This window comes from Pecten maximus, chromosome 11 (assembly GCF_902652985.1).
Source record: "Pecten maximus chromosome 11, xPecMax1.1, whole genome shotgun sequence".
NCBI lineage: Eukaryota > Metazoa > Mollusca > Bivalvia > Pectinida > Pectinidae > Pecten > Pecten maximus.
Window position 1 is genome coordinate 24,806,942 of NC_047025.1, and position 26,857 is coordinate 24,833,798.

General features: G+C 37.2%; 1 protein-coding gene across 2 annotated transcripts in view; it reads right to left on the reverse strand.

Moving 5' to 3' along the window:
* The window catches only part of LOC117337901 (ATP-dependent RNA helicase DDX1-like), a 191,224-nt gene that overhangs the window by 23,818 nt on the left and 140,549 nt on the right, over positions 1 to 26,857 (reverse strand). For both annotated transcript variants that reach the window (XM_033899045.1, XM_033899044.1), the window contains exons 21-23: positions 17,527 to 17,673; positions 5,212 to 5,288; positions 652 to 724 (exon numbers count right to left, since the gene is read on the reverse strand). In XM_033899045.1, the coding sequence (XP_033754936.1) occupies positions 652 to 724; positions 5,212 to 5,288; positions 17,527 to 17,673 (297 nt within the window). The remainder of the gene's footprint in view (positions 1 to 651; positions 725 to 5,211; positions 5,289 to 17,526; positions 17,674 to 26,857) is intronic.

Here is a 26,857-nt window from a genome sequence, read left to right on the forward strand (position 1 = left end):
CGCTGCGCCACGGCATAAGCTCACTTGCCCTTCGGGCAGGTGAGCTAAAAAGCAATCAATATAAAATAAAACCAATTACCTCAAATGGTCAAACAAAAGCAGTTATATATCAATATTAAACAATGTAATAAATCAAAGATGGATACTAAAATTAATTCCTCATAATTTAGTTTCAAAACTCAAAAGGAAAATTTCTATAACACGAATATGTATAATATAATAATCGATCAATATAATGGTCATTTTTCATAAATGGCATAATAATTTTGATGTTGCTCAAACAGATCAAGGCAGTGCTTCAAATACTGTAAGTCCATTTCAGATTCAATTCCAGTACCTATTTACTCTGTTCTCATATACTCTCATGGCAACTACAAAATTGTTTGTAAAATGCACGAGTGGCTTTTGGTTCATATAAACAAGTAGCTAAGCTGCATTCAAGGATTATTGAAATGTTCATTAATTACATTGTCTTTCAGCTTGACTTAGATAATACTTGGACAATATTATGACACAGTCACTTTCCTTTACTGTGAAAATAAGGTACACAGATGAACAATGGAAAATAACATAAACAATTGTTATGAACAAAGTTTATTTATGTACAGTGTTAGTGATTTGTTGTTATAAATGAATACATATTATTCGTACCACATGGTAGACCGCCCACATCAATTCCTCTGGCCGCTACGTCTGTACAGATCAGAAACTTCACTGCCTTGTCCTGGAATGACATTAAAACAAAATCGCATATATAAAGTCAAGCAAAGGTCAAAGTGTAACAGAGTGCATGATTAATCAAATTTAAATCACTGCCTCCGCTAGGGATCAAACCTGGGACCTCTGGCTTACTAGTCTTACACTCAACCGATCGAGCTAAAGAGAAGCTCTCTCTAGCCGAGCAGTATATTGCAGCTAGTATTTACCAGGGTTACAAAAGCTTTACTGTTGGGTCGAGTCTTGAAGAATGGAGAACCTGACATGTACATGTTCCTCACAGAAATTTACATAACCATTGAAACGTAAATTTAACGGGAACTAAAAACCATTATACTCTGAACTAATCTAAAGTGAACATAGGGAATCAAATGTCAATCAAATAAACTATAACCATTCAAACATAAAATTGCTCAAAGACAAAAATTGCACAACTGTGTCTTAAAATGAAAACTCTTGGGAACTACAATGTCAATTAAGAAACTATAACCATTTGAAATATACTGTTGAGTGGAAACTATAAACTGATGATATTGGCGGTTTTTGTAAAGTGAATAGGTAGACATGTTTCTAAACATGTACATTTGCTCTTTCTAAACAATTAACTGTGGGGATATTTCAAGTTCAAATATGAACAGGCTTATAATAATTTAGTCATAAATTTGCTTCAATTTTGTAATTTGTTTTTTCTACAGAAATATTAATGTTAGATGGAAATTAACATATAATCATAAAGATATGTAAGTCACTTGAGGGAACTAAGCAATGACCTTTATAGCAAGTTGACCTTTTATAGCGGTTTGTATACAATGGATTATATATATATATATTACATACAGACCGAAACCTGGGGCTTTTATAGACAGGTATATGTTATAAACAGATATCTTTATAGACAGGTTTTGTTACAGATGGTCCTTATAGACAGGTATTTGTTATAAACGGGTGATTTCTAAAGACAGTTTTTTTTATATACAATTAACCTTTACAGACAGGTTTTTGTTATAAACTGATGACCTTTATAGACATAATTTTGTTATACACAGGTGACCTTTATGGACAGATTATTGTTATATACAGGACTGGCCTTTATGGACAGATTATTGTTATATACAGGACTGGCCTTTATGGACAGGTTATTGTTATATACAGGACTGGCCTTTATGGACAGGTAATTGTTATATACAGGACTGGCCTTTATGGACAGATTATTGTTATCTACAGGTGGCCTTTATGGACAGGTAATTGTTATATACAGGACTGGCCTTTATGGACAGGTTATTGTTATATACAGGACTGGCCTTTATGGACAGATTATTGTTATATACAGGACTGGGCTTTATGGACAGGTTATTGTTATATACAAGACTGGCCTTTATGGACAGGTAATTGTTATATACATGTGGCCTTTATGGACAGGTAATTGTTATACACAGGTGACCTTTATCGACATGTTATTGTTATATACAGGACTGGCCTTTATGGACAGATTATTGTTATATACAGGACTGGCCTTTATGGACAGGTTATTGTTATATACAAGACTGGCCTTTATGGACAGGTAATTGTTATATACATGTGGCCTTTATGGACAGGTAATTGTTATACACAGGTGGCCTTTATGGACATGTTATTGTTATATAGAGGACTGGCCATTATGGACAGATTATTGTTATACACAGGACTGGCCTTTATGGAAAGATTATTGTTATATACAGGACTGGCCATTATGGACAGATTATTGTTATACACAGGACTGGCCTTTATGGACAGATTATTGTTATATACAGGACTGGCCTTTATGGACAGGTTATTGTTGTATACAGGACTGGCCTTTATGGACAGGTTATTGTTATATACAGGTGGCCTTTATGGACAGATTATTGTTATATACAGGACTGGCCTTTATGGACAGGTAATTGTTATATACAGGTGGCCTTTATGGACAGATTATTGTTATATACAGGACTGGCCTTTATGGACAGGTTATTGTTATATACAGGACTGGCCTTTATGGACAGATTATTGTTATATACAGGACTGGCCTTTATGGACAGATTATTGTTATATACAGGACTGGCCTTTATGGACAGATTATTGTTATATACAGGACTGGCCTTTATGGACAGATTATTGTTATATACAGGTGGCCTTTATGGACAGATTATTGTTATATACAGGACTGGCCTTTATGGACAGATTATTGTTATATACAGGACTGGCCTTTATGGACAGATTATTGTTATATACAGGACTGGCCTTTATGGACAGATAATTGTTATATACAGGTGGCCTTTATGGACAGATTATTGTTATATACAGGACTGGCCTTTATGGACAGATTATTGTTATACACAGGACTGGCCTTTATGGACATGTTATTGTTATATACAGATAACCTTTATATACAAGGTTTTTTTTGTAAATAAGTGGCCTTACAGAGCAGCTGTGTATACATGTATTTTACTACATTACTGAAGCCAAGATAATTTGGATATATTCATAAGGATCATCAATTATCAAAATTCACCAGAATTTCAATTTTCTCCTAGACTTGTTCAGCAAAAAACCCCAAATCTCTAACAATGTCCTGTTTGAGTTGCATATCCTACGGTCTTTGAACCATTTGTGGTTATTGCAGTATTTCCTATAGAGAAAATGACCTAAACGCAATGTCTTAATGTTGATGTGAATGCCAAAAAACCAGCACCTGCTCAAAAGCCACCAACAACCTAAGTCACGCTTAGTTCACATCCTTTGCAGTATGTGCTAAAAAAAAAAGAACTATATAGCCGTCATGATCAAACTGTGAATTGCACTACAAAATGGCTGTCCCAATTTGATCAAGTCTTCCACATTTTGACTTAAAAACCTGTCAAAATGTAATTTTTCTGATTTATATGATAGAAATTATCTTAAATTTGTTTTTAATTTATATGAGATTTTATGAAGTTTTAATTTTTGCTTGCCATGGCATACAAAAATAAAATCTTCTAAGAAGCTATCATTCAAATAAAATCTCATACAAGAGGCCCAATGGGCCTGTATCGCGCACCTGGTTCTACAGCAAATTTGCAGTTTCTTGAGGTCATTTCTACAGATACTATGCTGATAACCAATTTATTCAATGCATATTATTGGCCTAATATCGGGTCTTGGTGGCTCTTGGCTATCACAAGATTTAAAAATATTTCACCCCTGTGACCTTGAATGTAGATTAATGTCATTCATTTGAACACACTTGGTAGCCCTACACCCCAGCATGCTATAGATGGGCCCAATCTCAAGTGCCTAAGCCTCTTGGTGTTTGAGAATAAGTCGTTTGAAGATTATAGCCTATTTGACCTATGTGACCTTGAACAAACGTCAAGGTCATTTATTTGAACAAACTTGTTAGCCCTTCACCCCAGCATGCTACAGGCCCAATATCAAGTCCCTGGGCCTCTTGGTTATTGAGAAGAAGTTGTTTGAAGATTAAAGCCTATTTGACCCATGTGACCATGAATAAAGGTCAAGGTCATTTATTTGAACAAACTTGGTAGCCCTTCACCCAAGCATGCTACAGGCCCAAAATCAAGTCCCTGGGCCTCTTGGTTATTGAGAAGAAGTCGTTTGAAGATTATAGCCTATTTGACCTATGTGACCTTGAATGAACGTCAAGGTGATTTCTTTGAACAAACTTGGTAGCCCTTCACCCAAGCATGCTACAGGCCCAATATCACATCCCTGGGCCTCTTGGTTATTGAGAAGAATTCGTTTTAAGATTATAGCCTATTTGACCCATGTGACCTTGAATGAAGGTCAAGGTCATTTATTTGAACAAAATTGGTAGCCCTTCACCCCAGCATGCTACAGTCCAAATATCAAGTCCCTGGGCCTCTTGGTTATTGAGAAGAAGTTGTTTGAAGATTATAGCCTATTTGACCCCTGTGACCTTGAATGAAGGTCAAGGTCATTTATTTGAACAAACTTGGTAGCCCTTCACCCCAGCATGCTACAGGCCCAATATCAAGTCCCTGGGCCTCTTGGTTATTGAGAAGAAGTCATTTGAAGATTATAGCCTATTTGATCCATGTGACCTTGAATGAAAGTCAAGGTCATTTATTTGAACAAACTTGGTAGCCCTTCACCCAAGCATGCTACAGGCCCAATATCACATCCCTAGGCCTCTTGGTTATTGAGAAGAAGTCATTTGAAGATTATAGCCTATTTGACCCATGTGACCTTGAATGAAGGTCAAGGTCATTGATTTGAACAAACTTGGTAGCCCTTCACCCCAGCATGCTACAGGCCCAATATCAAGTCCCTGGGCCTCTTGGTTATTGAGAAGAAGTTGTTTAAATGAAAAAGTTGACGCCGGACGGATGGACGACGGATGCCGCACCACGGCATAAACTCTTTTGCCCTTTGGGCAGGTGAGCTAAAAATGAAAACTATTTTACTCTTATATGCTGGATGTGATTAAAAGCAAATAAACAATAAAACAGTTGTTACCTTGAATTTCTGTAAATTAGCCTTCCTTTCATGTGGCTTACGATCACCATGTAAACAAACACAGGAGACATTACGTCCTAGAAGATAAAAGATTTCTGGCTTTTAAAATCATGCATATAAGATAAAAGCATTATTGATTTTGCATGGGAGTATTGTTATAACAAATATTAGCATATTGTTTACATGGAAGCATTATTACATTCAACTACAGAAGAACAAATCATTTCAAATTAATAAACAGTCGAATTTCTATCCATTTTCCCGAACTTTGCCACAGCTCATGAAACTACCACCTTTTCAAATAGATCAGGTAGGTATTCTTAAGATACTTCAGATCAATTCCTTGAGTTTTAAAAATATTGACAAAAGAATATTTTTAATTTAAATATCTTTGTATTAAGACTATCAATCTTGAAATGTTGCCAAGCTTTCTTGATCATATATTAACAAGTGCAATCAATAAATGTGAAGCTCATCGACAGCAACCAAATAGCAAAATGCTTACACTAATTAAATTTCAGTAACTAATTAGGATATTAATTCTCTATGTCAAATTAATGCATCTGATACACAAAAATACAATATATTTTTAATTTGATACAAATTCTAAAAGTTAAATTTGATGAACATTTATATCCAAGATATGTATAAAAAAAAAAAAAAAAAAAAATATGAATATTTCCAACTCTCAATTGTCATTTTATCATATATAAGACCTTTAAGGTATAAACTAGGTGAGAAGGGTATGGGATGTTTACTTAGGAATTGGAAGCATTTAAAACACTTTTCCAAAGCATGGTAAAAGTTTGAAACAAGAAGCCCAGAAGGCCTGAATTGTTCACATATATGGCAGATTGGTCAGTTAGGAATTATGGCAAAATTCCTATTTCCAATTTTTATGTTGACTGTAATGTGTTAGTGATATTTTAGGAAATGGTAAACCCTATTTCTAATAGAGGTGATATGATTCACTGATGCATTGGTCAATCATGTAGAGTTTGCATACCTGCATTGCCAAAGTCAATTAATGGTACTGAAATATCAATAACCTCTATTGGTGTTTTCGTTAAATCAGACATACAACATGACACTGTTTACATGTAACAATGTGATGCATAATGTGAAGTATGTTGCTGATCATGTGACCATGAAAATTGATAAAGGTCATTTTTAGGACACTTTATACTACTCTGCCAAAGGTACCTGCCGGCAAATATCAGTCTTCTGGGCCTTATGAAACTTGAAAAGAAGATTATCAGTGAGTCTACTGAAACTTGAGAAGAAGGTTCTTGAAATTTTGACATATTTGAGCACTTTGACCTTGAAAAAAGGTCAAGGTCATTTATACAAGGACATTTCATAGCAATCCATTAGAAACTTACCTGCTAAAGATGAGTGCCCTGGGCCTACTTGAACTTGAGAGTAAGTTTTTAAAATATTTGACCCCTGTGGTCGTGGAAATAGGTCAAGGTGATTTGTGCAAAATGTATACCAATTTGTACTAGATAACAACTGTCAAAATATCATGCCTCTGGAACTTAATCATGAGAAGAAGATCCTTTAAGTTTTGAACATGTTTGACATCAATGACCTTGAATCTAAGTCAAGGTCATTGATGTGAGGAAAATTTATATCACTCCATAGCAAGGATCTACTTGCCAAAGATGAGTACTCTTGGTCTTTTAGAACTTCTAGAAGATTTGCAAATGAAGTTTTAACTATTTGGACCCTCTGACCTTGAAAATTGTCAAAGGTTTATACAAGAACATTTGATAGAACTCCACAGCAGATACCTACTTGCCAAAGACAAGTGCCCTAGCTGGGCCTTCTAAAACTTGAAAAAAGTGTTTAAAAGTTTTAACATATTGGACACCTGTGACCTTAAAAATCATATAGCTGGTGAGTATTAGCACTCCATTGCAGAAATCTACTGACCAAATATGAGCAATCTGGATCTTTTAGAAATTGAGAAGAAGATTTATAAATAAATTTTGAACTATTTGGCCCCTAGCTGTGACCTTAAAAACAAGTCATGGTAATCTTTTAAAGGAAACATTTGATACCTGCTGGAAAAATATTAGCTCTCTTGGCCATCTAGAACTTGAGAAGACTCTTGAAGTTCTTAATATATTTGAGCCCTGTGACCCTGAAAATAGGTAAAGGTCATTTATATAAAGAAATTTCATAGGACTCCATAACAGAAACCTACTGGCCAAAGATAATTGTCTTGGATCTTTTAGAACTTCAGAAGAAGACTCAGAAATATTTCTTAACTAATCACCCATGTGACCTTGAAATTAGGTCAAGGTCATTGATATGAGGAAATTATATACCACTCTGTCCTTGGTACTTTTTGGCAGAATATAAGCCATCTTGGTCTCTGGAATTTGAGGAGAAGATTCTTGAAGTTTTTAACATATTTGACCTCTGTGGCATTGAAAATAATTCAAGGTCATTGCAGATACAAGGAAACGTTAATGTACTCTTCCCAATATACCTCTTGGCCAAATATCAGTTCTCAGTTGCATATAGTTTCCCACTTATGAACCATATCATAAGCTCACCCGAACTTCATGCCAATGTGAGCTAAAAGGTACAAAATAATTTTCCAATTGAAACAGTAAATGGACTGATTATAAGGGTTTGCAGTATTATCACTCCATATATACAATACTATACTTTTAAGTATTTTAAACAGAAACAAGAAGGCTTCATATTACTAGACTTAATTCACTGCTTTTACTTTATACACATCTTTTTGCATATCACAGCTCACAGCAAGATATTTTATGTAAACCTGAATTCGAAGAGTTTAAATGAAAATAATCGGTTATGACCTTCTTTAATCTTTAAAAGTTTTTAATTAAAGAATAGAATAACAATGAAATTCAAAAAAAAATAAAAAATTCTTAACACCTTGTGATCATGTGGTGCAGAAGATTTAAGTGCTAACAGTAGGCAATGGAGAAAATACTAATCCCCTCACCCTAGGAACTAATCGCAAATGTAGCACAAGTAGGGAGGTTCGTGACAATCAGATTAAAAACACAAATCAAAAGCAGGAGGATGTCAAGATTCTATTTATAGTAAACTCAAAAAATGAAGTCTATAGAGTGAGAACATCCTCGGGTTAAAAACACAAAGTAAAGTGGTACATACGGATCCAGAATATATCCCCTCAATGACTTGTGAAGAGAGGATGATAAATATAATTACTGGTACAGGCTGAACACCAGCTTCAGTCTAGTTTTTACCTGTCCCCAATTAGTCATAAACTACCCAGGTATCCACCTATTACACCTATCCCTACACTGCCTCAATGATATATCATCATCTGTTGAATTTATCTACACACCAATTCAGCAGATCTAAGTCCTGTACATTGTGGCGTCATTGTGCTTCTTCTGGGAAAATGATTCTTCGCATGTGAAATTTCTGATGAAATCAGCAACATTAACCATACCATATTTAAAGTAATATCAAATTAATTCTATTAGGAGAATCAGATTGGTGATTTCATAGAGAGGTATGAGAGCAATACTTTAAGGAATTAGATGAATTATAATGCTTTTAATGCACTTTTGTTTCTTTTTTGTATAATTCCACTGGGTCATATGAAACATTCTGTTATAAAATCATTCATCAGATTCAATCTATTCAGCCATAATTTTTGTCATATTACATTTGTGTAATGTTTACGGTATAATAGTGTCCCTTTATGCTTGCTGCCTGGTAAATTTGCCCTTTGATTTTCCTAGATAATTAACCGAGAAATTAAACGTGAATTATTTTAATTTTTTCTTTCTTTTGTTTAATGGAAATAGTGTCCTGATTATGTACAATGAATACACAAACAATCAAAAACTAAACCATGACTTCAAACAACCCAATCTTCTATTTTAAAATAATGTTATTATGGTATGAAAAATGTTTTTGATATAAAACCTATAAAAATTATCAATTTTACTTTATAACCATTGCAAAGCAATTAGTTATTACAACTTCTACTAATCATTTTTGTTAGCCGGGGTATGGAAGCATGGAGGGGTATGGCTTAATCTGGAAGGAAACCTGAGTACCCAGAGAAAACCCAGGACAGATGGGAACCTCATACTTTCCGACTGTCTGATCATGGAATCAAACCAGACCACCTAAGTGAAATGTGAGTGTGTTACCATTGCATAACCTAGCATATGTACTGATTCCTACCCCAAAGTGTTTATAATTTACTAATAAACCTGTAAATATATAATCTTTCATTAACTAGTTTCACCTCTATCTGTGAGGCTTCATCAGAGCATTATGATACAGGCGAAACTTGCTTATACTCACTAGGTGACGCTTAATTGAGTATGTTGTGATTGAAACCACTTGGAATATTTTTTATATCTTATTTTGTCACCCTGCAAATCTTTCGGTATCCATACCCAATGTGCAGTACCCCTGCTGATTAACCAATACACTCAGAACTGACATTGGCTTTACCAGCTCGTTAGTGAATATTTCATTAATAATTAGTTTCCCTTGATAATTGACCTGATAATCAACCAACAATACACATTGATAAGTACCTACAATTACCAATGATTTCAGCTATAGTCCATGGTTTCACACCTGTATGAACAGTGTATTCAAATGAATAAATCAGAATTTGTTTTTAAAAGGGAGATAACCTAATGTTTAATAATTCAAAGGTAGCTTTTATCCTTAAAGCTGCATTTCAATTTTGAATAGTTGAATGGATCATGGATGGAGCTGTCAAATTCCCTAAGTTGAAACTGCCTCCTTGTAATATTTCAGCCTCCTATAAATCTTACATATCGCTGGTACATTTTTATATTGACTAAAAACCAGAAAAAAAATCACTCTTAGATTCTAGGATATACCCTGCTACACTATAGTATATACCGTAAATATTCAGGTGTAGTGCGCACTCACGTAGTGCGCAGGTACGTTTTTGGGGTCAAGACTGAAAAAAAAATTTGGGGTGGGGGGGATTTTTTTTTTTTTTTTGACATGAAAATACATTGTATAACCAAAGGTACCGTTTAATTTGTAACGATAATGTTTTTTTGAATAAAGGCCATATTGTGTTGTGATAAATCGATTCGAATCATAATTAAATGAAACTTATAAATAAACACATTCACGCAGGTGAGTAAACAGATCAGCCTAATCCAATACAGAGCAACCCGCTTATTTGCATACCCCTTTTTCCACGACAAAATATGCAAATAACCGGAGTATTCGTATAGGCGGAGTTGGGTTTTGGCCCCTCTTATACATTATGTAGATCGTCAGGTAGGTACTCAAAATGGGCGCTTTGTGATTGTTTACGTTATTTGCATTAAAAATATATTTAAAAAAAAAAAAATTATTTAAAATATAAGAGTAAATACGAAATACATGGGTTGTTATTCTTTGTAAATGTACAAATATTTGCATACACTTCATCGTTTACTACTTGTCACTCCGAGTCTCTGGGTCCGATATCGGTCATACGCGCGTGGGTTGGCACTACGATGTACAATGTCATCGTTTCAATTAGCATTCATTATCGTCTCGAGATGCGTTGTGTTCCTGCTATGAGTATATTAGTTGTTTGATCATAGATGATGAACTGCTGAAGCAATAGACTGTCTTAAATGACCATGACATGTTATTGTCGTTTGGGTTTGTTTTCGAAAATGGCGCACACACACAAAGAGTTGTCGTTCATTACACATATGCCCCCACAATGCAACGCGCCTAGTAAACAATCATGGCGATCGCAACCTGCCTCAGCGAGTGTTCAAGTGCACAGAACACAGGTTTGGATCGATGCTATAATAAATAAACAAATCTCATCAAAAGATGAGGCATGTAAATATTTTATTCAGTAATTCTTCTGCACATTGCTACTGATATGGTCTGAATAATAACTTAATGTCGATATCGATGCATCGAACGTATTAAACCTGTAATGACGAAGTGTGAACCAATGATAAGATAACGTTGTACATCGTGTCGAATCAATATGTAAGTTAAAACACATATATTTCTTAAAACTTTTATTACGGGAAAATCACAAAAATACCCTAAAATCAATTGAAATTTTTCGATTTTTTGGAATTTTTATATGCATATAAGCGGGAGTCGGTGTTTTAGTCGATGCAAATACACGGGATTAAAATACAAAGATAAAGAAGGAAAAAATCGGGACCTGAGAATTTTATGCAAATAAGCGGGATATTCAAATAACCGATATGCAAATAAGTGGGCTCCTCTGTAATTACCGTACCAGTAATTAACCACCGAGCTTAGTACTTGGCTTGATCGGAACACTTGTCATTGGTCGGAGTCGAAGTTGTTTTCATAACATTGTGCATTGAAAAATTTCAATCCTACCTTGTCCCTATAAAACCAGGCGATTTGTTCAGTGTTAGCATGATCTTTCATGGTATCTGTACCCACTGAGGTATCCGAAGGTACTTAATGATCGATTGATTCATCGACATGGGGAAGAAACGTACTGCATTCACTGCCAGAGAGAAACTCGACGCCATTGAGTATGCTGAGAAGTTTGGGTTTAGGGCTGCCGGCCGCCACTTCGACATTCCTGAGTCTAACATAAGGGCATGGAAAAATAAAGAAAAACGACTAAAGTCACAGCCTCTATCGAGACAAGCTGATCGAGGTTCGACAGCAATTCACCCAGAAATGGAGAGCGAGTTGTACCACTACATCTGTGACCGTCGCGACCAAGGCATCGCTGTCAGTACCACAGAACTGCGCCTGCGTGCTATGCAAATACAGAGAGTTAAAAAGGTTGACAACTTCAAAGCTTCCATGGGATGGGCAGTCTGATTTTTACGAAGACACATGTTGAGTATATGCAGAAGAACGACCATCGCTCAGAGATTACCCAACGATTACGAGGATAAACTCATAGAGTTTCAGCGATTCATCATTAGATTGAGAGATGCTCACAACATCGACCCATCGAGGATCGGGAATGCGGACCAAACACCTCTCACATTTGATCTGCCGTCCGATACGACTATCGCCCCTACTAATAGTAAGTCCCTCTCCATACGGACTACAGGAAATGAAAAGAACCGGTTCACAGTGATGCTGGCGTGTATGGCTGATGGTACCAAACTTCCACCCTACATAATCTTTAAGAGGAAAACGCTACCACCTGGTAACTTTCCGAAGGGGTTAATTGTCAGAGAACACGAGAAAGGCTGGATGACAGAACAGACCATGAAGGAGTGGCATCGAATCGTCTGGGGGAGGAGGCCCATTACTCGCCAGAAAAACCTCCTGGTATTAGATTCATTCCGATGCCATAGAAGCCCCTACGTCATACAGACTCTCTCTGATGACAACACCCAGCTCGCCATAATACCAGGAGGAATGACCAGTATCCTACAACCCCTTGATGTTGGAGTCAACAAACCCATGAAAGTCTCCCTCCGTACTGCCTGGAACGAATGGATGATGGACGAGTCCAAACATACTTTCACGAAGGGGGGTAAACAGCAAAAAACCCGAGCTAACAGACATTTGCCAATGGATATTGAACGCATGGGATAACCTTGACCCGCAGATTATTATCAACTCGTTTCTGAAGTGTTCCATTTCTAACCCGTTGGACGGCAGCATGCAATGACGACATTCTGTGGAATGAAGAAACAACCGCTACTCGTGACTGTGGACCAGATTTGGGCTTGGATGATGATTATGACCTGTTTTACCACGACATTGAGAGACCCGCAGATGCAGAGTTCGACCCTGTGACATTTTTTAACAGTGACGATGATGAGGAGTTCTTGGGATTTTAAACCACATAGACTTGTGATCAGTGTAGCATTTAAATTCAATCAGGGACTGTGCTTTATTGTAGTGGATACCGGTAATTGGCTAGTGCTCTAAATGGATACTTTGCAAACGTGAATTATAGTGCTTATTCGTGGATGTATTACTAAACGTAAACGTCAATCGTAAGTACTTACTTACTTGTAACTTAATTTTATGAACAATAGTACCGTAATTAAATGATATTTTTCCTTTGGTTTTCGTACATTCCTAGTAATGTTAGCCTACAAGTCCTGGTTACATTTTACTTGTGACTGTTCATGTGTGTATTGTTACAGTATGTGTGTATGAGATTATGAATTGTTATATAAATGAATAATTAATACCACTCATTAAAACATTTGAACGTATTTCATTCTTTGTTTTTTTTTTTATTATTGAACAAATTGATTCATTCACGACTTTATCCATACATACACTAAGTGAAGGGAGATAATCCAATATGGCGGACCAGATAACCAAGACGATATTGTCGGAAAATCGCTTGTTCTTGTGTATAGTGCGCACCCCCTTTTTGACACGACAGTTTTTGTCTAAAAAAGTGTGCACTATACGCAAATATTTACGGTATATATCATATCAATATTTCTTGTCTATGTCTGGCCGTAAATTGGTCCTAATACCACCATAAGCATTTTCCTGTTAAAATTGCATTACGAAAAATGGGAAGGTGTAATTTAAGTACAAAATACCAAAGGCAATAATTTAGAAACCAACGTTTATATGAAAGAAAGCTGAAAGAATCTATCTCAAGCTTCCAGCTGTCATATGATGTGACCATTTCCCACATAAATGTCCCCTATTATCTGAGGTTATGACATAGACAAGATTTGTGGAGACTTTACAAGCAGACAAGAAGGGTCAATAAAATTATATGTCTGTTACTGCACAGAATTGGAAGCCCGTAGAAACCAGCATTTCTTTTGAGAAGAGCCTGAACTTCCTTCAACAATTAGACATATACAGATTCAATCAATATTTCTGAACTCTTTGATATATTTATATCTAAAAAATTAGAAAATGTCTAAGACATAAATGCTCACCTGCCACTTGACACCCTGAAACACAGTTTGGTGAGGATCCCATCAGTAGAACCTGAGATTAGCTAGTTACATTGCATTTGCATCGGGACGGGACAGGACGGGACGGGACAGGACAGAACAGGACATCAGGGCAAAAAATGAATGTACCTGCGAAGTGTTTTAACTCGGACAAATAAACAATTTATCCATTATACCAAAAATAATGTGTAATGATGATATTCACGACAAGCTGTCAATGACTAACTTCCCATTTCTTTTGTTCAAGTCTTTAAATTATCTTCACTCGCCCTTCGTAAAATCAAACAATGGATAGAATTAACATTTGCCATTTTAAAGACTTATCTCCCCTTTGCTTCATAGTAATTTGCAAGAAAAAATTTACCCTCATGTTTCTTGACAGAAAAATGCAATAAAAGACTTTTCTCTCATCCCTACCGGTATCATACTGGTCTGTCCAGGTAAATACACCCATGCTTGCTGTGTGTGTATTACCTCGCTTCCGGTGTAGGATAGCCACGCGCGCGCAATGATACAAAAGTAGGTCGCCGAACCGAAAGTAGATCTATCTATAGATTTGTAAACACATCGTCTGCTCCATGTGCTAGGCCAGATCTAATAATTTTTTTCATTTATGATATAAATTATGTAAAAACACACGTTCTTTTATTGTTTTTTATTAATAAAACATGGAACTATATTTTCACGTGAAAGGACACACTAGCTTGGCCGACATCAAGTGATTTGGCTTCGCTTGCAATGACAGGGCTGCTGAAACAACGTTAGACTGTGGAAATGAATGGTTTCCTTCGTTTTTAGAACAGCAAACGTTGTTTGCATATATGGGGTATGGTAAATCGATTGGCGCTGTTCTTTTTTTATTATATGCAGTAGAAAAAAAGTTTGGATTGAGAAAAAATGGCGTCTATCTGAGAAAGCTATCGACAGATAGTGCCTATTTTTGCATATTTTAGGTTGGGGAATTTTAGGTTGGGTCACAAAATGTGGTAAAACCCTCGGCAGAGCCTCGGGTTTTACCTCATTTTGTGACCCCTCGGGTGGAATATCCCTATCCTACATGACCACATATGATTGAGTCTTATAATGTTCCCCTTGCTGTATATGTAAAAGTAGAGAGTATTAGGTCAGATCGACTAGCAAGAATTTCCCTTTAGCTCAGTCAGCGGCGGCCCAGTAAGTCGAGGGTCGCTGGTTCGATTCCCAGAGGAGGCACACTACTCTCTTTCCTGTTACATATGTACATTTGGTGTTGTTGACCACTCCAAGTGTAAGCTATAGGAGAATGAGAGGCTTTCATGGAGAACCTGGGTTGTGTGTTCAAGGGCAAACATTTGAAAGCGGGGGAGTAGTGTGGCAGGTTTTAATTGTAAATAGTGTACAAAGTGATATGGTCAACTTCTAGCTTTGTGCTAGGGGGAATTTTCATTTAGCTCAGTTGGTAGAGCAGCGGACCAGTAAGCCGAGGGTCGCTGGTTTGATCCTTGGTGGAGATACACTACTCTTTTTCCTATATTACAGATTTTGTGCCGTTGACCATTCGAAGTGAAAGCTATAGGAGATTGAGAGGCTTCCTTGGAGCTAAAGAACCTGGGTTGTGGTTGTCTTTGGGCAAAGACTTTTTGAAGGAGGGAGTAGTATAAAAGTAGAGAGTATAAGGTCACCTTACTAGCTAAGACTAGCAGGAATTTCCCTCTATCCTAGTGGTAGAATGTTGCCTGGAGAGCGACAGGTCGCTAGTTCCAGTTCAGGATATCTTTTCATTACTCCTTCCTATTACATATAGTAAATTGCAAGGAAAAACTTAATTTAACCTCCCCATTGCGATACAGTAAACTGTAATAAGGCTTACCTCCCCTTTGCTCCACAGCCAAAAAGACTACAATTACCTCCCCATTGCAATTCTGTGAATTGCAATAAAAGATTTACCTCCCCTTTGCACCATAGTAAGTTGCAATGAAAGACTTACCCCCTTTCCTTGACAAAAAGTTGCAATAAAATTTAGCCTTACCTCCCCTTTGTGACACAGTCAACAGCAATAAAAACTTACCTCCCCTTTGCGATACAGTAAATTGCAATAAAAGCCTTACCTCCCCTTTATGACACAGTAAACAGCAACAGGAGGCCCATGGGCCTTAACAGTCACCTGAGTTTTGATATATTTTAGCATATTTGGGCCCTGTGATCTTGAATGAAGGTCAAGGTCATCCATTTGAACAAACTTGGTAGCCCTTCATCCCAGCATGCTACACACCCAATATCAGGTCTCTTGGCCTGTTGGTAATTGAGAAGAAGTTGAAAATGTAAATTGTTTACGACGCACGATGGATGACGCCCGACAAAAGGCAATCGCAATAGGTCAACGGAAACTTCGTCTCAGGTGACCTAATAAAAGCCTTACCTCCCCTTTGTGACAAAGTAAACAGCAATAAAAGCCTTACCTCCCCTTTGTGACACAGTAAACACCAATAAAAGCCTTACCTCCCCTTTGTGACACAGTAAACAGCAATAAAAGCCTTACCTCCCCTTTGTGACACAGTAAACAGCAATAAAAGCCTCACCTCCCCTTTGTGACACAGTAAACAGCAATAAAAGCCTTACCTCCCCTTTGTGACACAGTAAACACCAATACAAGCCTTACCTCCCCTTTGTGACACAGTAAACAGTAATAAAAGCCTCACCTCCCCTTTGTGACACAGTAAACAGCAATAAAAGCCTTACCTCCCCTTTGTGACACAGTAAACAGCAATAAAAAACTTACCTCCCCTTTGTGACACAGTAAACAGCAATAAAAGCCTTAGCTCCCCTTTGTGACACAGTAAACAGCAATAAAAGCCTTACCTCCCCTTTGTGACACAGTAAACACCAATACAAGCCTTACCTCCCCTTTGTGACACAGTAAACACCAATACAAGCCTTACCTCCCCTTTGTGACACAGTAAACACCAATAAAAACTTACCACCCCTTTGTTACACAGTAAACAGCAATAAAAGCCTTACCTCCCCTTTGTGACAAAGTAAACAGCAATAAAAACTTACCACCCCTTTGTGACACAGTAAACACCAATAAAAGCCTCACCTCCCCTTTGTGACACAGTAAACAGCAATAAAAAACTTACCTCCCCTTTGTGACACAGTAAACACCAATAAAAGCCTTACCTCCCCTTTGTTACACAGTAAACAGCAATACAAACTTACCTCCCCTTTGTGACACAGTAAACACCAATACAAGCCTTACCTCCCCTTTGTGACACAGTAAACAGCAATAAAAGCTTACCACCCCTTTGTGACACAGTAAACAGCAATAAAAGCCTCACCACCCCTTTGTTACACAGTAAACAGCAATACAAGCCTTACCTCCCCTTTGTGACACAGTAAACACCAATAAAAGCCTTACCTCCCCTTTGCTGCAGGAGATATTTTTCTAAGTTATCGCAGTCAAGTTTGGTACGACAAAAGATGAGAGCCTGGTCCATCTTATGCTCCTCGATAGCCTTTAATACATACTCTCCCTTCAGGATCTTAATGGCTTCCGAGTAGGATTCTGTAACACAGAGAAATGACATTTTTTTTAACTATATCCAGACAGCATGTACATCTTGTAAAATGACATGCATGGTTTACTAAATTGTCAGCTGATTAGTGTTATGATTTTTAGAAAAAAGTACACAAAACCTTGCTTTTACCCAAAGGATTGGCATTTATTGTATAAAAACTGCCCAGTTTTAAAGGTCAATGAACTGTCAAGACATCTGGCCTATGTACTCTTGAGATACACACAAAATGGTTCCTTTTAGGAAGAAAAGTCTGACATAATGATCAATGAAAGTAGCACATTTCCATCAGGTCACGGAGATCAAGCTGTACAAATCTGGATATTCTGATTGTAATTTGATGTGATTTGTGATGTAATTAATTTGAAATTTCGAGCACAAATCTTCAGCATTTGACATTTCACACCCACACACATGTTACAATAAATCACCATAAGACTCAAACCTAAACCCCTTAAATCGGCTTAATTTATTGTAAATCAGTACTAATGATGATACATTATTTATTAATGCAACAGGCATGCTCTGTTTTAAATACAACTCTGATTTAGGGATGAAAAAATCGGTAAGATTAATTTCAAATCAGAGATTATGTAAATGAAAGACAACTCTCTTTTGAGTTCAATGAATGTGACTTTAATCAATCTTGAAGTGATATTCCTAGAAGTGCATGCTACTGGAAACCTAGACTCATCAATTCTGTCTTCAGCATGATAAGGCAGTGTAAAACAAGAATCACATAGGGCCTGTATATGCTTAAGCTATTATTTCTCCTCCTTACGATAAAACTTACATCTTGCTTTGTATATTCACAAATATCTGAACATCTAACAAATTAATACAGTGTAAATTTTCTCAAGTAGTTAACTTTGCATACAGAGGTTTTTTCATTAAATGTCTAAAATTTGAAATGGTTTCAATACCCTGGGACTCACTTCACCGGGTGTTATAGGCATCTACAATATATCTTACCTATAATATATCATACACTGGGGTACAAATTCATTTATTTCATTTTTTTATTTTTAAAAATTTCTTAAAATGTATTAATCAATGTTGATTCTCAAAAACTAGAGATCTGATGAGATGGTATCGACTAGCCTCCGAAAAATGTCACATGACTGACTGGCATGATAGCAGGAACCAGTGGGTACCAGCTTGGTTTTGCATGGTATAACTAGCAAGAAACTACGATTGGATGCCCATCCAAGTACCAAATATAGCAACAAAACATTATACTCTCAGCCACATGTTTGTGACTTATAGAAAAGCTGAAATCACAAAAGGTGTCACACTGCTATACTGACATTGTACTGTAACCATGTAGACACTGAATGTTTGTACAACTTACATGAAGAAGGCTTATATAGCCTTTTCCTCATGCCATATCCTTTTACAATGGCAATAAGAATTGTTGAAATAATTTAACCATGTAGATTTGAAGCGTTACACTGAACCAATCTCCGTATCAAGCTTGCCAAGGACCTAATTCATGCCATGCCCAAATGTATAAATAAAATCTAATTGATAAAGATAAACTTTATTAGTGCAAGAACTATTCCAAAGACTTACAGTATACAAAATTTTAACTTAATTTTTAAGCTAATTTCATTTCATTCTAACTTTGAAGAGAATAAATTTCCAGAAAATGAAAGCCAAATACTACCTTTGTCTAAATTGGATATTAACAACTCAATAACTCAATTTAAGAAGGAATACATGTATACAAGATAAATGCTTCACACATTGCTTATATCCCATTATTTTTTATATTTCCATTGTCCTGTATAGTCAGAAATGCTAAATTTCAAAAGGTTTACAAATTTAATTATCAGTATTATTTAAATTTTAAATCGTACTTATTCAGTCAGTTGTTCTTAGTGATGATATGAAGTATACTTGTCTTCAGGCAGAATATATGTAAATTTCTGTGAGAACACTGAATGATTATGTATATAACCTTCATACAAGGTCACAATGTAGTCTTAGAGGCTCATCAACACAATAAGGTCATACAAGGTCACACTGTAGTCTTTAGAGTGGCTCACCAACACAATAAGGTCATACAAGGTCACACTGTAGTCTTAGTGGCTCACCAACACAATAAGGTCATACAAGGTCACACTGTAGTCTTAGTGGCTCACCACAACACAATAAGGTCATACAAGGTCACACTGTAGTCTTAGTGGCTCATCAACACAATAAGGTCATACAAGGTCACACTCACTGTAGTCTTAGTGGCTCACCAACACAATAAGGTCATACAAGGTCACACTGTAGTCTTAGTGGCTCATCAACACAATAAGGTCATACAAGGTCACACTGTAGTTTCAGTGGCTCACCAACACAATAAGGTCATACAAGGTCACAAAGTATTCACAGTGGCTCAGAATGTCATAGATAAACTTCCTTCGTGTTACATGGAACTGAGGTGATAATAGGACACAGAAACTGCCTTATAATGCTTCAGTACACTTAACCTTTCAGTAGAACTGTCCTTGGATGACTATCTTTAGTACGATGGCCGATATCAGCCGTCACGTTACTCGCATTTATGTGATGCGAGTAACCTGACATAGTAAAAATCACATGACGGGTTACTCTCATGTGATGCGAATAACCTGACATAGTAAAAATCACATGACGGGTTACTCTCATGTGATGCGAGTAACCTGACATAGTAAAAATCACATGACGGGTTACTCCCATGTGATGCGAGTAACCTGACATAGTAAAAATCACATGACGGGTTACTCTCATGTGATGCGAGTAACGTACCTGACATAGTAAAAATCACATGACGGGTTACTCTCATGTGATGCGAGTAACCTGACATAGTAAAAATCACATGACGGGTTACTCTCATGTGATGCGAGTAACCTGACATAGTAAAAATCACAAGACGGGTTACTCTCATGTGATGCGAGTAACCTGACATAGTAAAAATCACATGAAGGGTTACTCTCATGTGATGCGAGTAACCTGACATAGGCAGAATCACTTGACAGGTTACTAGCGTGTGATGCGAGTAACTGTACACAGTCGCGAAGGAGATGACTGCACACTTACAAAACCCATTAACATTCCAGTGTATAGTTTTACTAGACCTTTCAAAAGAGGCTATCATGGCGACTGTCGAATATCTAGGCAATTTTGTTTTTTCCTGATTAAACCGGCTTTACAAAATATGGAGCTCGTGTAGTCTAGTCAATTTATGATTTGACCACAGACTAATTGCAACAGAATTTCTTTTTGATTTTTCCTGTAGATTTGCATATTTATGTGGAAGAAAAATTCTCCGAAAATCTAAATTGGGGGAAATGGTTTTATTCACCAAAAAAAATTGAGGAAATAAGAGAAATTGGTTAATTGGCCAAATTTGAAGCCCAATATTATACTCTTGAGTGACATTGGACAAGAGATTTTGTATGCAACACAAATAATCAAAGATAGGCTTTAATTTGCTATGTTATTGTGAAGCACGTGTTAACCCTGGAATGTTAATGGGTTTGCATGTGTATTGTCACCTACTTCAATATGTTGCGAACAATTACCCGTATCACATGGGAGTAACCCGTCTTGTGATTTTTACTATGTCAGGTTACTCGCATCACATGAGTGTAACCCGTCATGTGATTTTTACTATGTCAGGTTACTCGCATCACATGAGTGTAACCCGTCATGTGATTTTTACTATGTCAGGTTACTCGCATCACATGAGAGTAACCCGTCATGTGATTTTTATTATGTCAGGTTACTCGCATCACATGAGAGTAACCCGTCATGTGATTTTTACTATGTCAGGTTACTCGCATCACATGAGAGTAACCCGTCATGTGATTTTTACTATGTCAGGTTACTCGCATCACATAAATGGGAGTAACTTGACGGCTGATATCGGCCATTGTACTTTAGTGAGGTGAAGCCACACAGTGCTTAAAAGCAGATTTATTTTGTTTAAAAAGCTGTAACAAATAACACTCACCCAGATTTATCAGTCTTTCTATATCATACTTGAACAGCATAACCATAGAAGTGTTGTGTAGCATAGCCAAAGTTGTAGTGAAAACAAGTAAATTGTATTTGATATCAGGGCTCTACATTAAGGCTTGTCCGACTTGTCTGTACCAGTGCAAAATCCTCTCAGACAAGTACATCATTTATATTGCCTCTTGCCCAACTGAACAAGTGACTTATGGCAAAAACATAACTTAATTTTATGTGAAAATTGATTAAATTGTTGTTCATAAGGAGATGTGCATTATTTTTTCTAGGAAAAAATAAAAAAATAAATCGTATTCATATTTCAGTGATCAAACACACTATAAGTGAATGGTATCTGAAGAAAGTATGTTTGTGTTGCTCAGTAAGATGAAGTCAAAGTTCTGAAAATAAATTGTAATCAGTGTAAATTTTGATTTATATACAACTAAAACATGATCAACAGTTTACCTGTTTATTACTCTTGTAAGCAAAATGAAACAAATGTCAACATATAAACAACATTTGGCATACTCACTCTACTCAATAACATAGTTAAAATACAGCTAACTTAAATTAACAAGACTCAAGTACTTTGAGAAACACCCAGAGAAGCAGCTTGACTCAAGGCATTTCACGGTGAAGATAGAAAATGGAGTACTCAAACTTAGAGAAGAGGCTGGACTCTACTGAATCGCAGAGAAGCGACTCGACTCTAAGACTTAACTAAATAAATGCCTGACTTAGAGAAGAAGCTTGACTCTACTGAACAGAAGAGAAGCAACTTGACTCTAAACCGAAAAGGTCCTACTAGAGAAGAAGCTCGACTCTACTTAGCCATAGAGAAGCGACTTGACTCTTGTATCCCTGTAGTGATAGACGCTACTACATGATTTTTAAGTGAATAAAAGGATTTTAAAGATAAACAAAGTATTGGGGGTAAAATTCCCCAGGAATTAAAGGCCAAAATTGAATGAAATATGTAACAATGTACATGAATTACTATGAGTGAGAGCCCCCAATATGTATAAGTAAATAATTGTAATGGTACAATGAAAACTTAAGTTGGGTAATAAAGGAAACCCAACGTAGCAACAAAGAAAAGTCTAAAAGAGTAGCTATATAATATAAGATGATGAAAACCATGTCATACAAACACCCTGGCAAAGTAACTAGTGATTAAGAACGCAGGTTTGACAGGGACATATTCCTTTGAGCAGTATAAGATGATTGAAGGGTCAGTACAGATGTACCGTATGTAGCAGTCGGAGGACCATCTTCCAAGTGTTTTGTATGACATGATCTTCAACGCCAGCCGCAGCAGCTGAGGTGGCAGCACCTATACGAAAGGAATGTCCGTTGAAACTATGGTTGTCTCCACCTATACGTGTTTAGCGTCTCCTTTAAATAAGTGATGGACGTAGGCGGTGTTAGCTGCTTAGTGACCAACATATTATCTACAAACAAAGGGGAAGTAGGAGTAGCCCCTTGGACATAGCACACTTTCAAATAATCATTCATAGTTGACACCAGAGTCAACTGGCGGTTTTCGAAAACACCCCTGCCAAAAGGGTCCATTTTTGAACTAGCACAGACGTAGCTGAAAACTAGACTTATCGGGTAACACAGTAACATCACACATACAAATAAAATTATTATCTTGTAACATTAAGCACGTGAATTCACCACATCGCAGAAATCCATAAAATGCTGTTTTGAAAACACAAACGAGCATGAGGTCAATGAAAGGTTCGAAAATTCCTTTGGTGTCGCACAAGACGGAACATAGTTTAGTAAGCACCTCACATGTAATAGGAAAACATTTAAATGATCAGAAGTGTCGTCCTTTTTTACCTCCAAGTTAGAGAGTGATATATTTTTACCGGGAGAACGTACGATTTTGACGTAAGATACGAAAAAAGTTACGAACACCTTTGTGAAACGCACTTACGAACTTCGTAAGTTTTGCGTAACTTTTTCGTAAATATTTACGAACATTCGTAAGTTACGAAGCTTTGTGAAACGATGCCCTGATCTGTAAGTAGCTAGAGTTCTCTCACTAAGAGCACTGCTCCACAATTTGTCTACTTCTACACTCAGTTCATCATTAAAGAGGACATGGGTAGACATGGAACTGGAAAGGTGTCTGCCTGAGGTGCCAGCTCTCTGAAACGTTGCATCTGGAACCAAGAAATAGCATCGGCAATGTTATTGAGTTTCCCTGGAATATGAACAGTATGAACAACAAAGTTGTGTACAGCAGAATGATAGGTTAGCTTGCGTATAAGTCCCATTATGCTTTTAACTTTTGAACGCCCTTTAGAAATAATTTCTACGGTGGCCATGTTATCACATAGAAATACGATGCGCTTCTCATGCCACTGATGGCCCCACAAAACACAAGCCATAACTATAGGGTAAAGTTCAAAAAGGGCCATAGAAGGGTCTTGGTTCTTCAGACTGCGAGGAAAGACATCCTGAAACCACTTTTTATAATAAATACCTCCGAAAGCTTCCGGCGTAGCATCAGTGAACAAATGTTAGTCAGTGGCATAAGTAACATGGTCATCTAAGAAAAAAGATACACCGTTCCAATTTCTTAAGAAAAGCGACCACATATTAAGGTCAGCACGACACTCTTCTGTTAGTTTGACATGAAAGTGGAGTTTACTCACTGTGGTCGACAACGAAATCAAATGAGAAACAAACGTGCGGCCTGGTCTAATACATCGACAGGCAAAATTCATGTGTCCTAGTCTAGGCTTAGAAGTTCACGTTTTGTACAAGACTTCTTCCTCTTGAAAGAATCTACAAACTGTACAATCCAATCTATTTACTCCACTGGTACCCATATTTCACTGGATCCAGAGTCAAGATACACATCTAGGTACTCTAACGAAATACATGGTCCTACGGTTTTGTGTGCTCCTAAAGGTATGCAGAGGTTGGAGAATATCGACAAGAAACGCTCCATAGTGGCTGTAGCATCAACACAAGCTGGTTCTATGACTAAAAAATCATCTAGGAGATGTAAAATGTTGTTGATATGGTAATTGGTTTTGGCAATCCAGCAAACAGCTTTGGAGAGGTTGTCGAATAGCTTGGGACTAGAGCGGCTACCAAAGACTAGTCTTGTGAAAAAATAGTATTTATTTTCCCTTTGTATATATTCAGTGATATGGTCAAAGTTCTGGTTTAATGGGCATGAGCTTAAAAGCATCTGTAATATCTGTTTTCATTAACCAAGCATTTTTACCTGAAGATTTAATAAGACGGATGGCATCATTGATGGTAACATAGTGTAAAGAACAGGTAGCTAGCTTTATCAATCAGAATTCAGACTTGGATTGTTTATATCCTCGTGAGGCGCCGATAAATCAACAATAAGCCGTTTTTTCTTTGAGTATTTATGTTCTGCTAAGCCAATTGGATTAATGCGATCCATCGATAGTCTTGATATGGGATGGAACCAAAGGGACCGATCAGATAACCATTCTTCAACTCTTTATTAACCAGATCTGTAACACAACCTGGATCTTCTGTAGCCGACTTCAAATTTTTACAAATGATGGAGTTATCAGGTCGAGATTGAAATCCTGTGTCAAACCCGCAGGTTAAACCATCGAGCAGATAATTAACAAACTTTCTATCTCGATGTTGGCAGAGCTCAAATCTTAGAGCTGGAATGTTTATGGGTGTAGCGGCGTGTGGCTCAGCAGGGCCAGTAAACACTACTTTTTCCTTGCTGGAGGCTTGGTGCCATCTAAAGGGCAAGCAGACTTCAGGTGCTTTACTTTACATACTAAACATACATGACTGAAGTAGCAAACAGACTTGATACATCCCTCTATATCGTTGAAATTATTACAAATTTCCCTACCTTCGTGAAACTCCTTTTTCCTTCCTTTTGAATCAATAGTAGCAGAACTCTGACTATAGTTGGACCCTGATTTGTGGCTTCTTGAAGAACCTTGACCTTGGCTTACACGTTGAACTTGAGGTGCAGGACAGCAGCTGGTAGTATGTAAAGTGCTGTTACACTTGTCACAAGAAATTGCCCGTTTATTAGCAAAAATATTGCAAAAAAGGGTATTGTCTCGCACAGACCAGTCGATAGGTGTGTTGTTATAGTGCAATTGGGCTGCTGCTCTTAAAGAAAATTGTTTATGATAATCGTAAAACCCTACTGCGTATCATGTGCCCATGTCTACTTTGTCTCTTTCAAAAGGTCAAGTTCAATGTGTCTGGAAGGGTGAGCAGAGCACATGACATGTTTGTATACACCAAAAGCCAACATGAATTCGCTCAAATTCAATGTCCTACTCAGCCTAGCATCAGGTTTATCCGATGTTAAACAACTGGGATCACTCTGTCCAGAAAAGTATGGTATAAGGAGAGCAGCTAAGTTGACATCTCTGCCGCAAATGATCTGTTGTCGTAAAGATGGGGAAACAGTCTCTATCAACGGCAGTGATTCTGACGCATACCCAAATCTCATCGTTTACAAAAGTTCTCACCTTGTGACGATGACGCTTGTTCCTGACTTCTGTCAGCCGTCTCCAGAGTAAAATCCGTACAAGGCGGTTGAGGAGTTGTAGGGAGTATCCTGGGTTCCGTAGTAACTTGGTTTTCAATACCGGCAGCTGCAGCCGGCGCGACTCGATGGCTGGAACATGGAGACTGTAAAACGTGCACATTTGAATCCGACACGGTGAATCGAGTATTAACGGTACTGACTACGGGATCGTTGAATCTCCTTTCTAAACGTATGTAAAAGATTTGGGTTTTGAACACTTACTTGTTGTATATAGTACCATATTTACATCCTGTAAATCAGAGTGCGTGTTGTTGTGATCATCGGTCCATATTGTTTATACGGGGTATTCCCGTTGGGGAATCCCTTCCGGTTGTATTGTCGACGTTTCTGATTGGCTAATGTTCAGGGTATGTGTTTATTTATAATCACCTTACCTGTACATTACTCTACGCTCAGGTATCGGTCTATCTATAGTCTTGGGACAAACTGCACGTGTATTTCGAGGCATACAATTAAATTTAGCTATATAGCTGGGAATTTTAGTATTATACGACAGTCTGGCAGAGGCTTACATGTAGCTGGCCAGCTCGTCTTTCTCCTTCACAGAGTCAGGTATGCAGTAGATTTCGGACTTAAACCTCTAAATTATCCCGGGT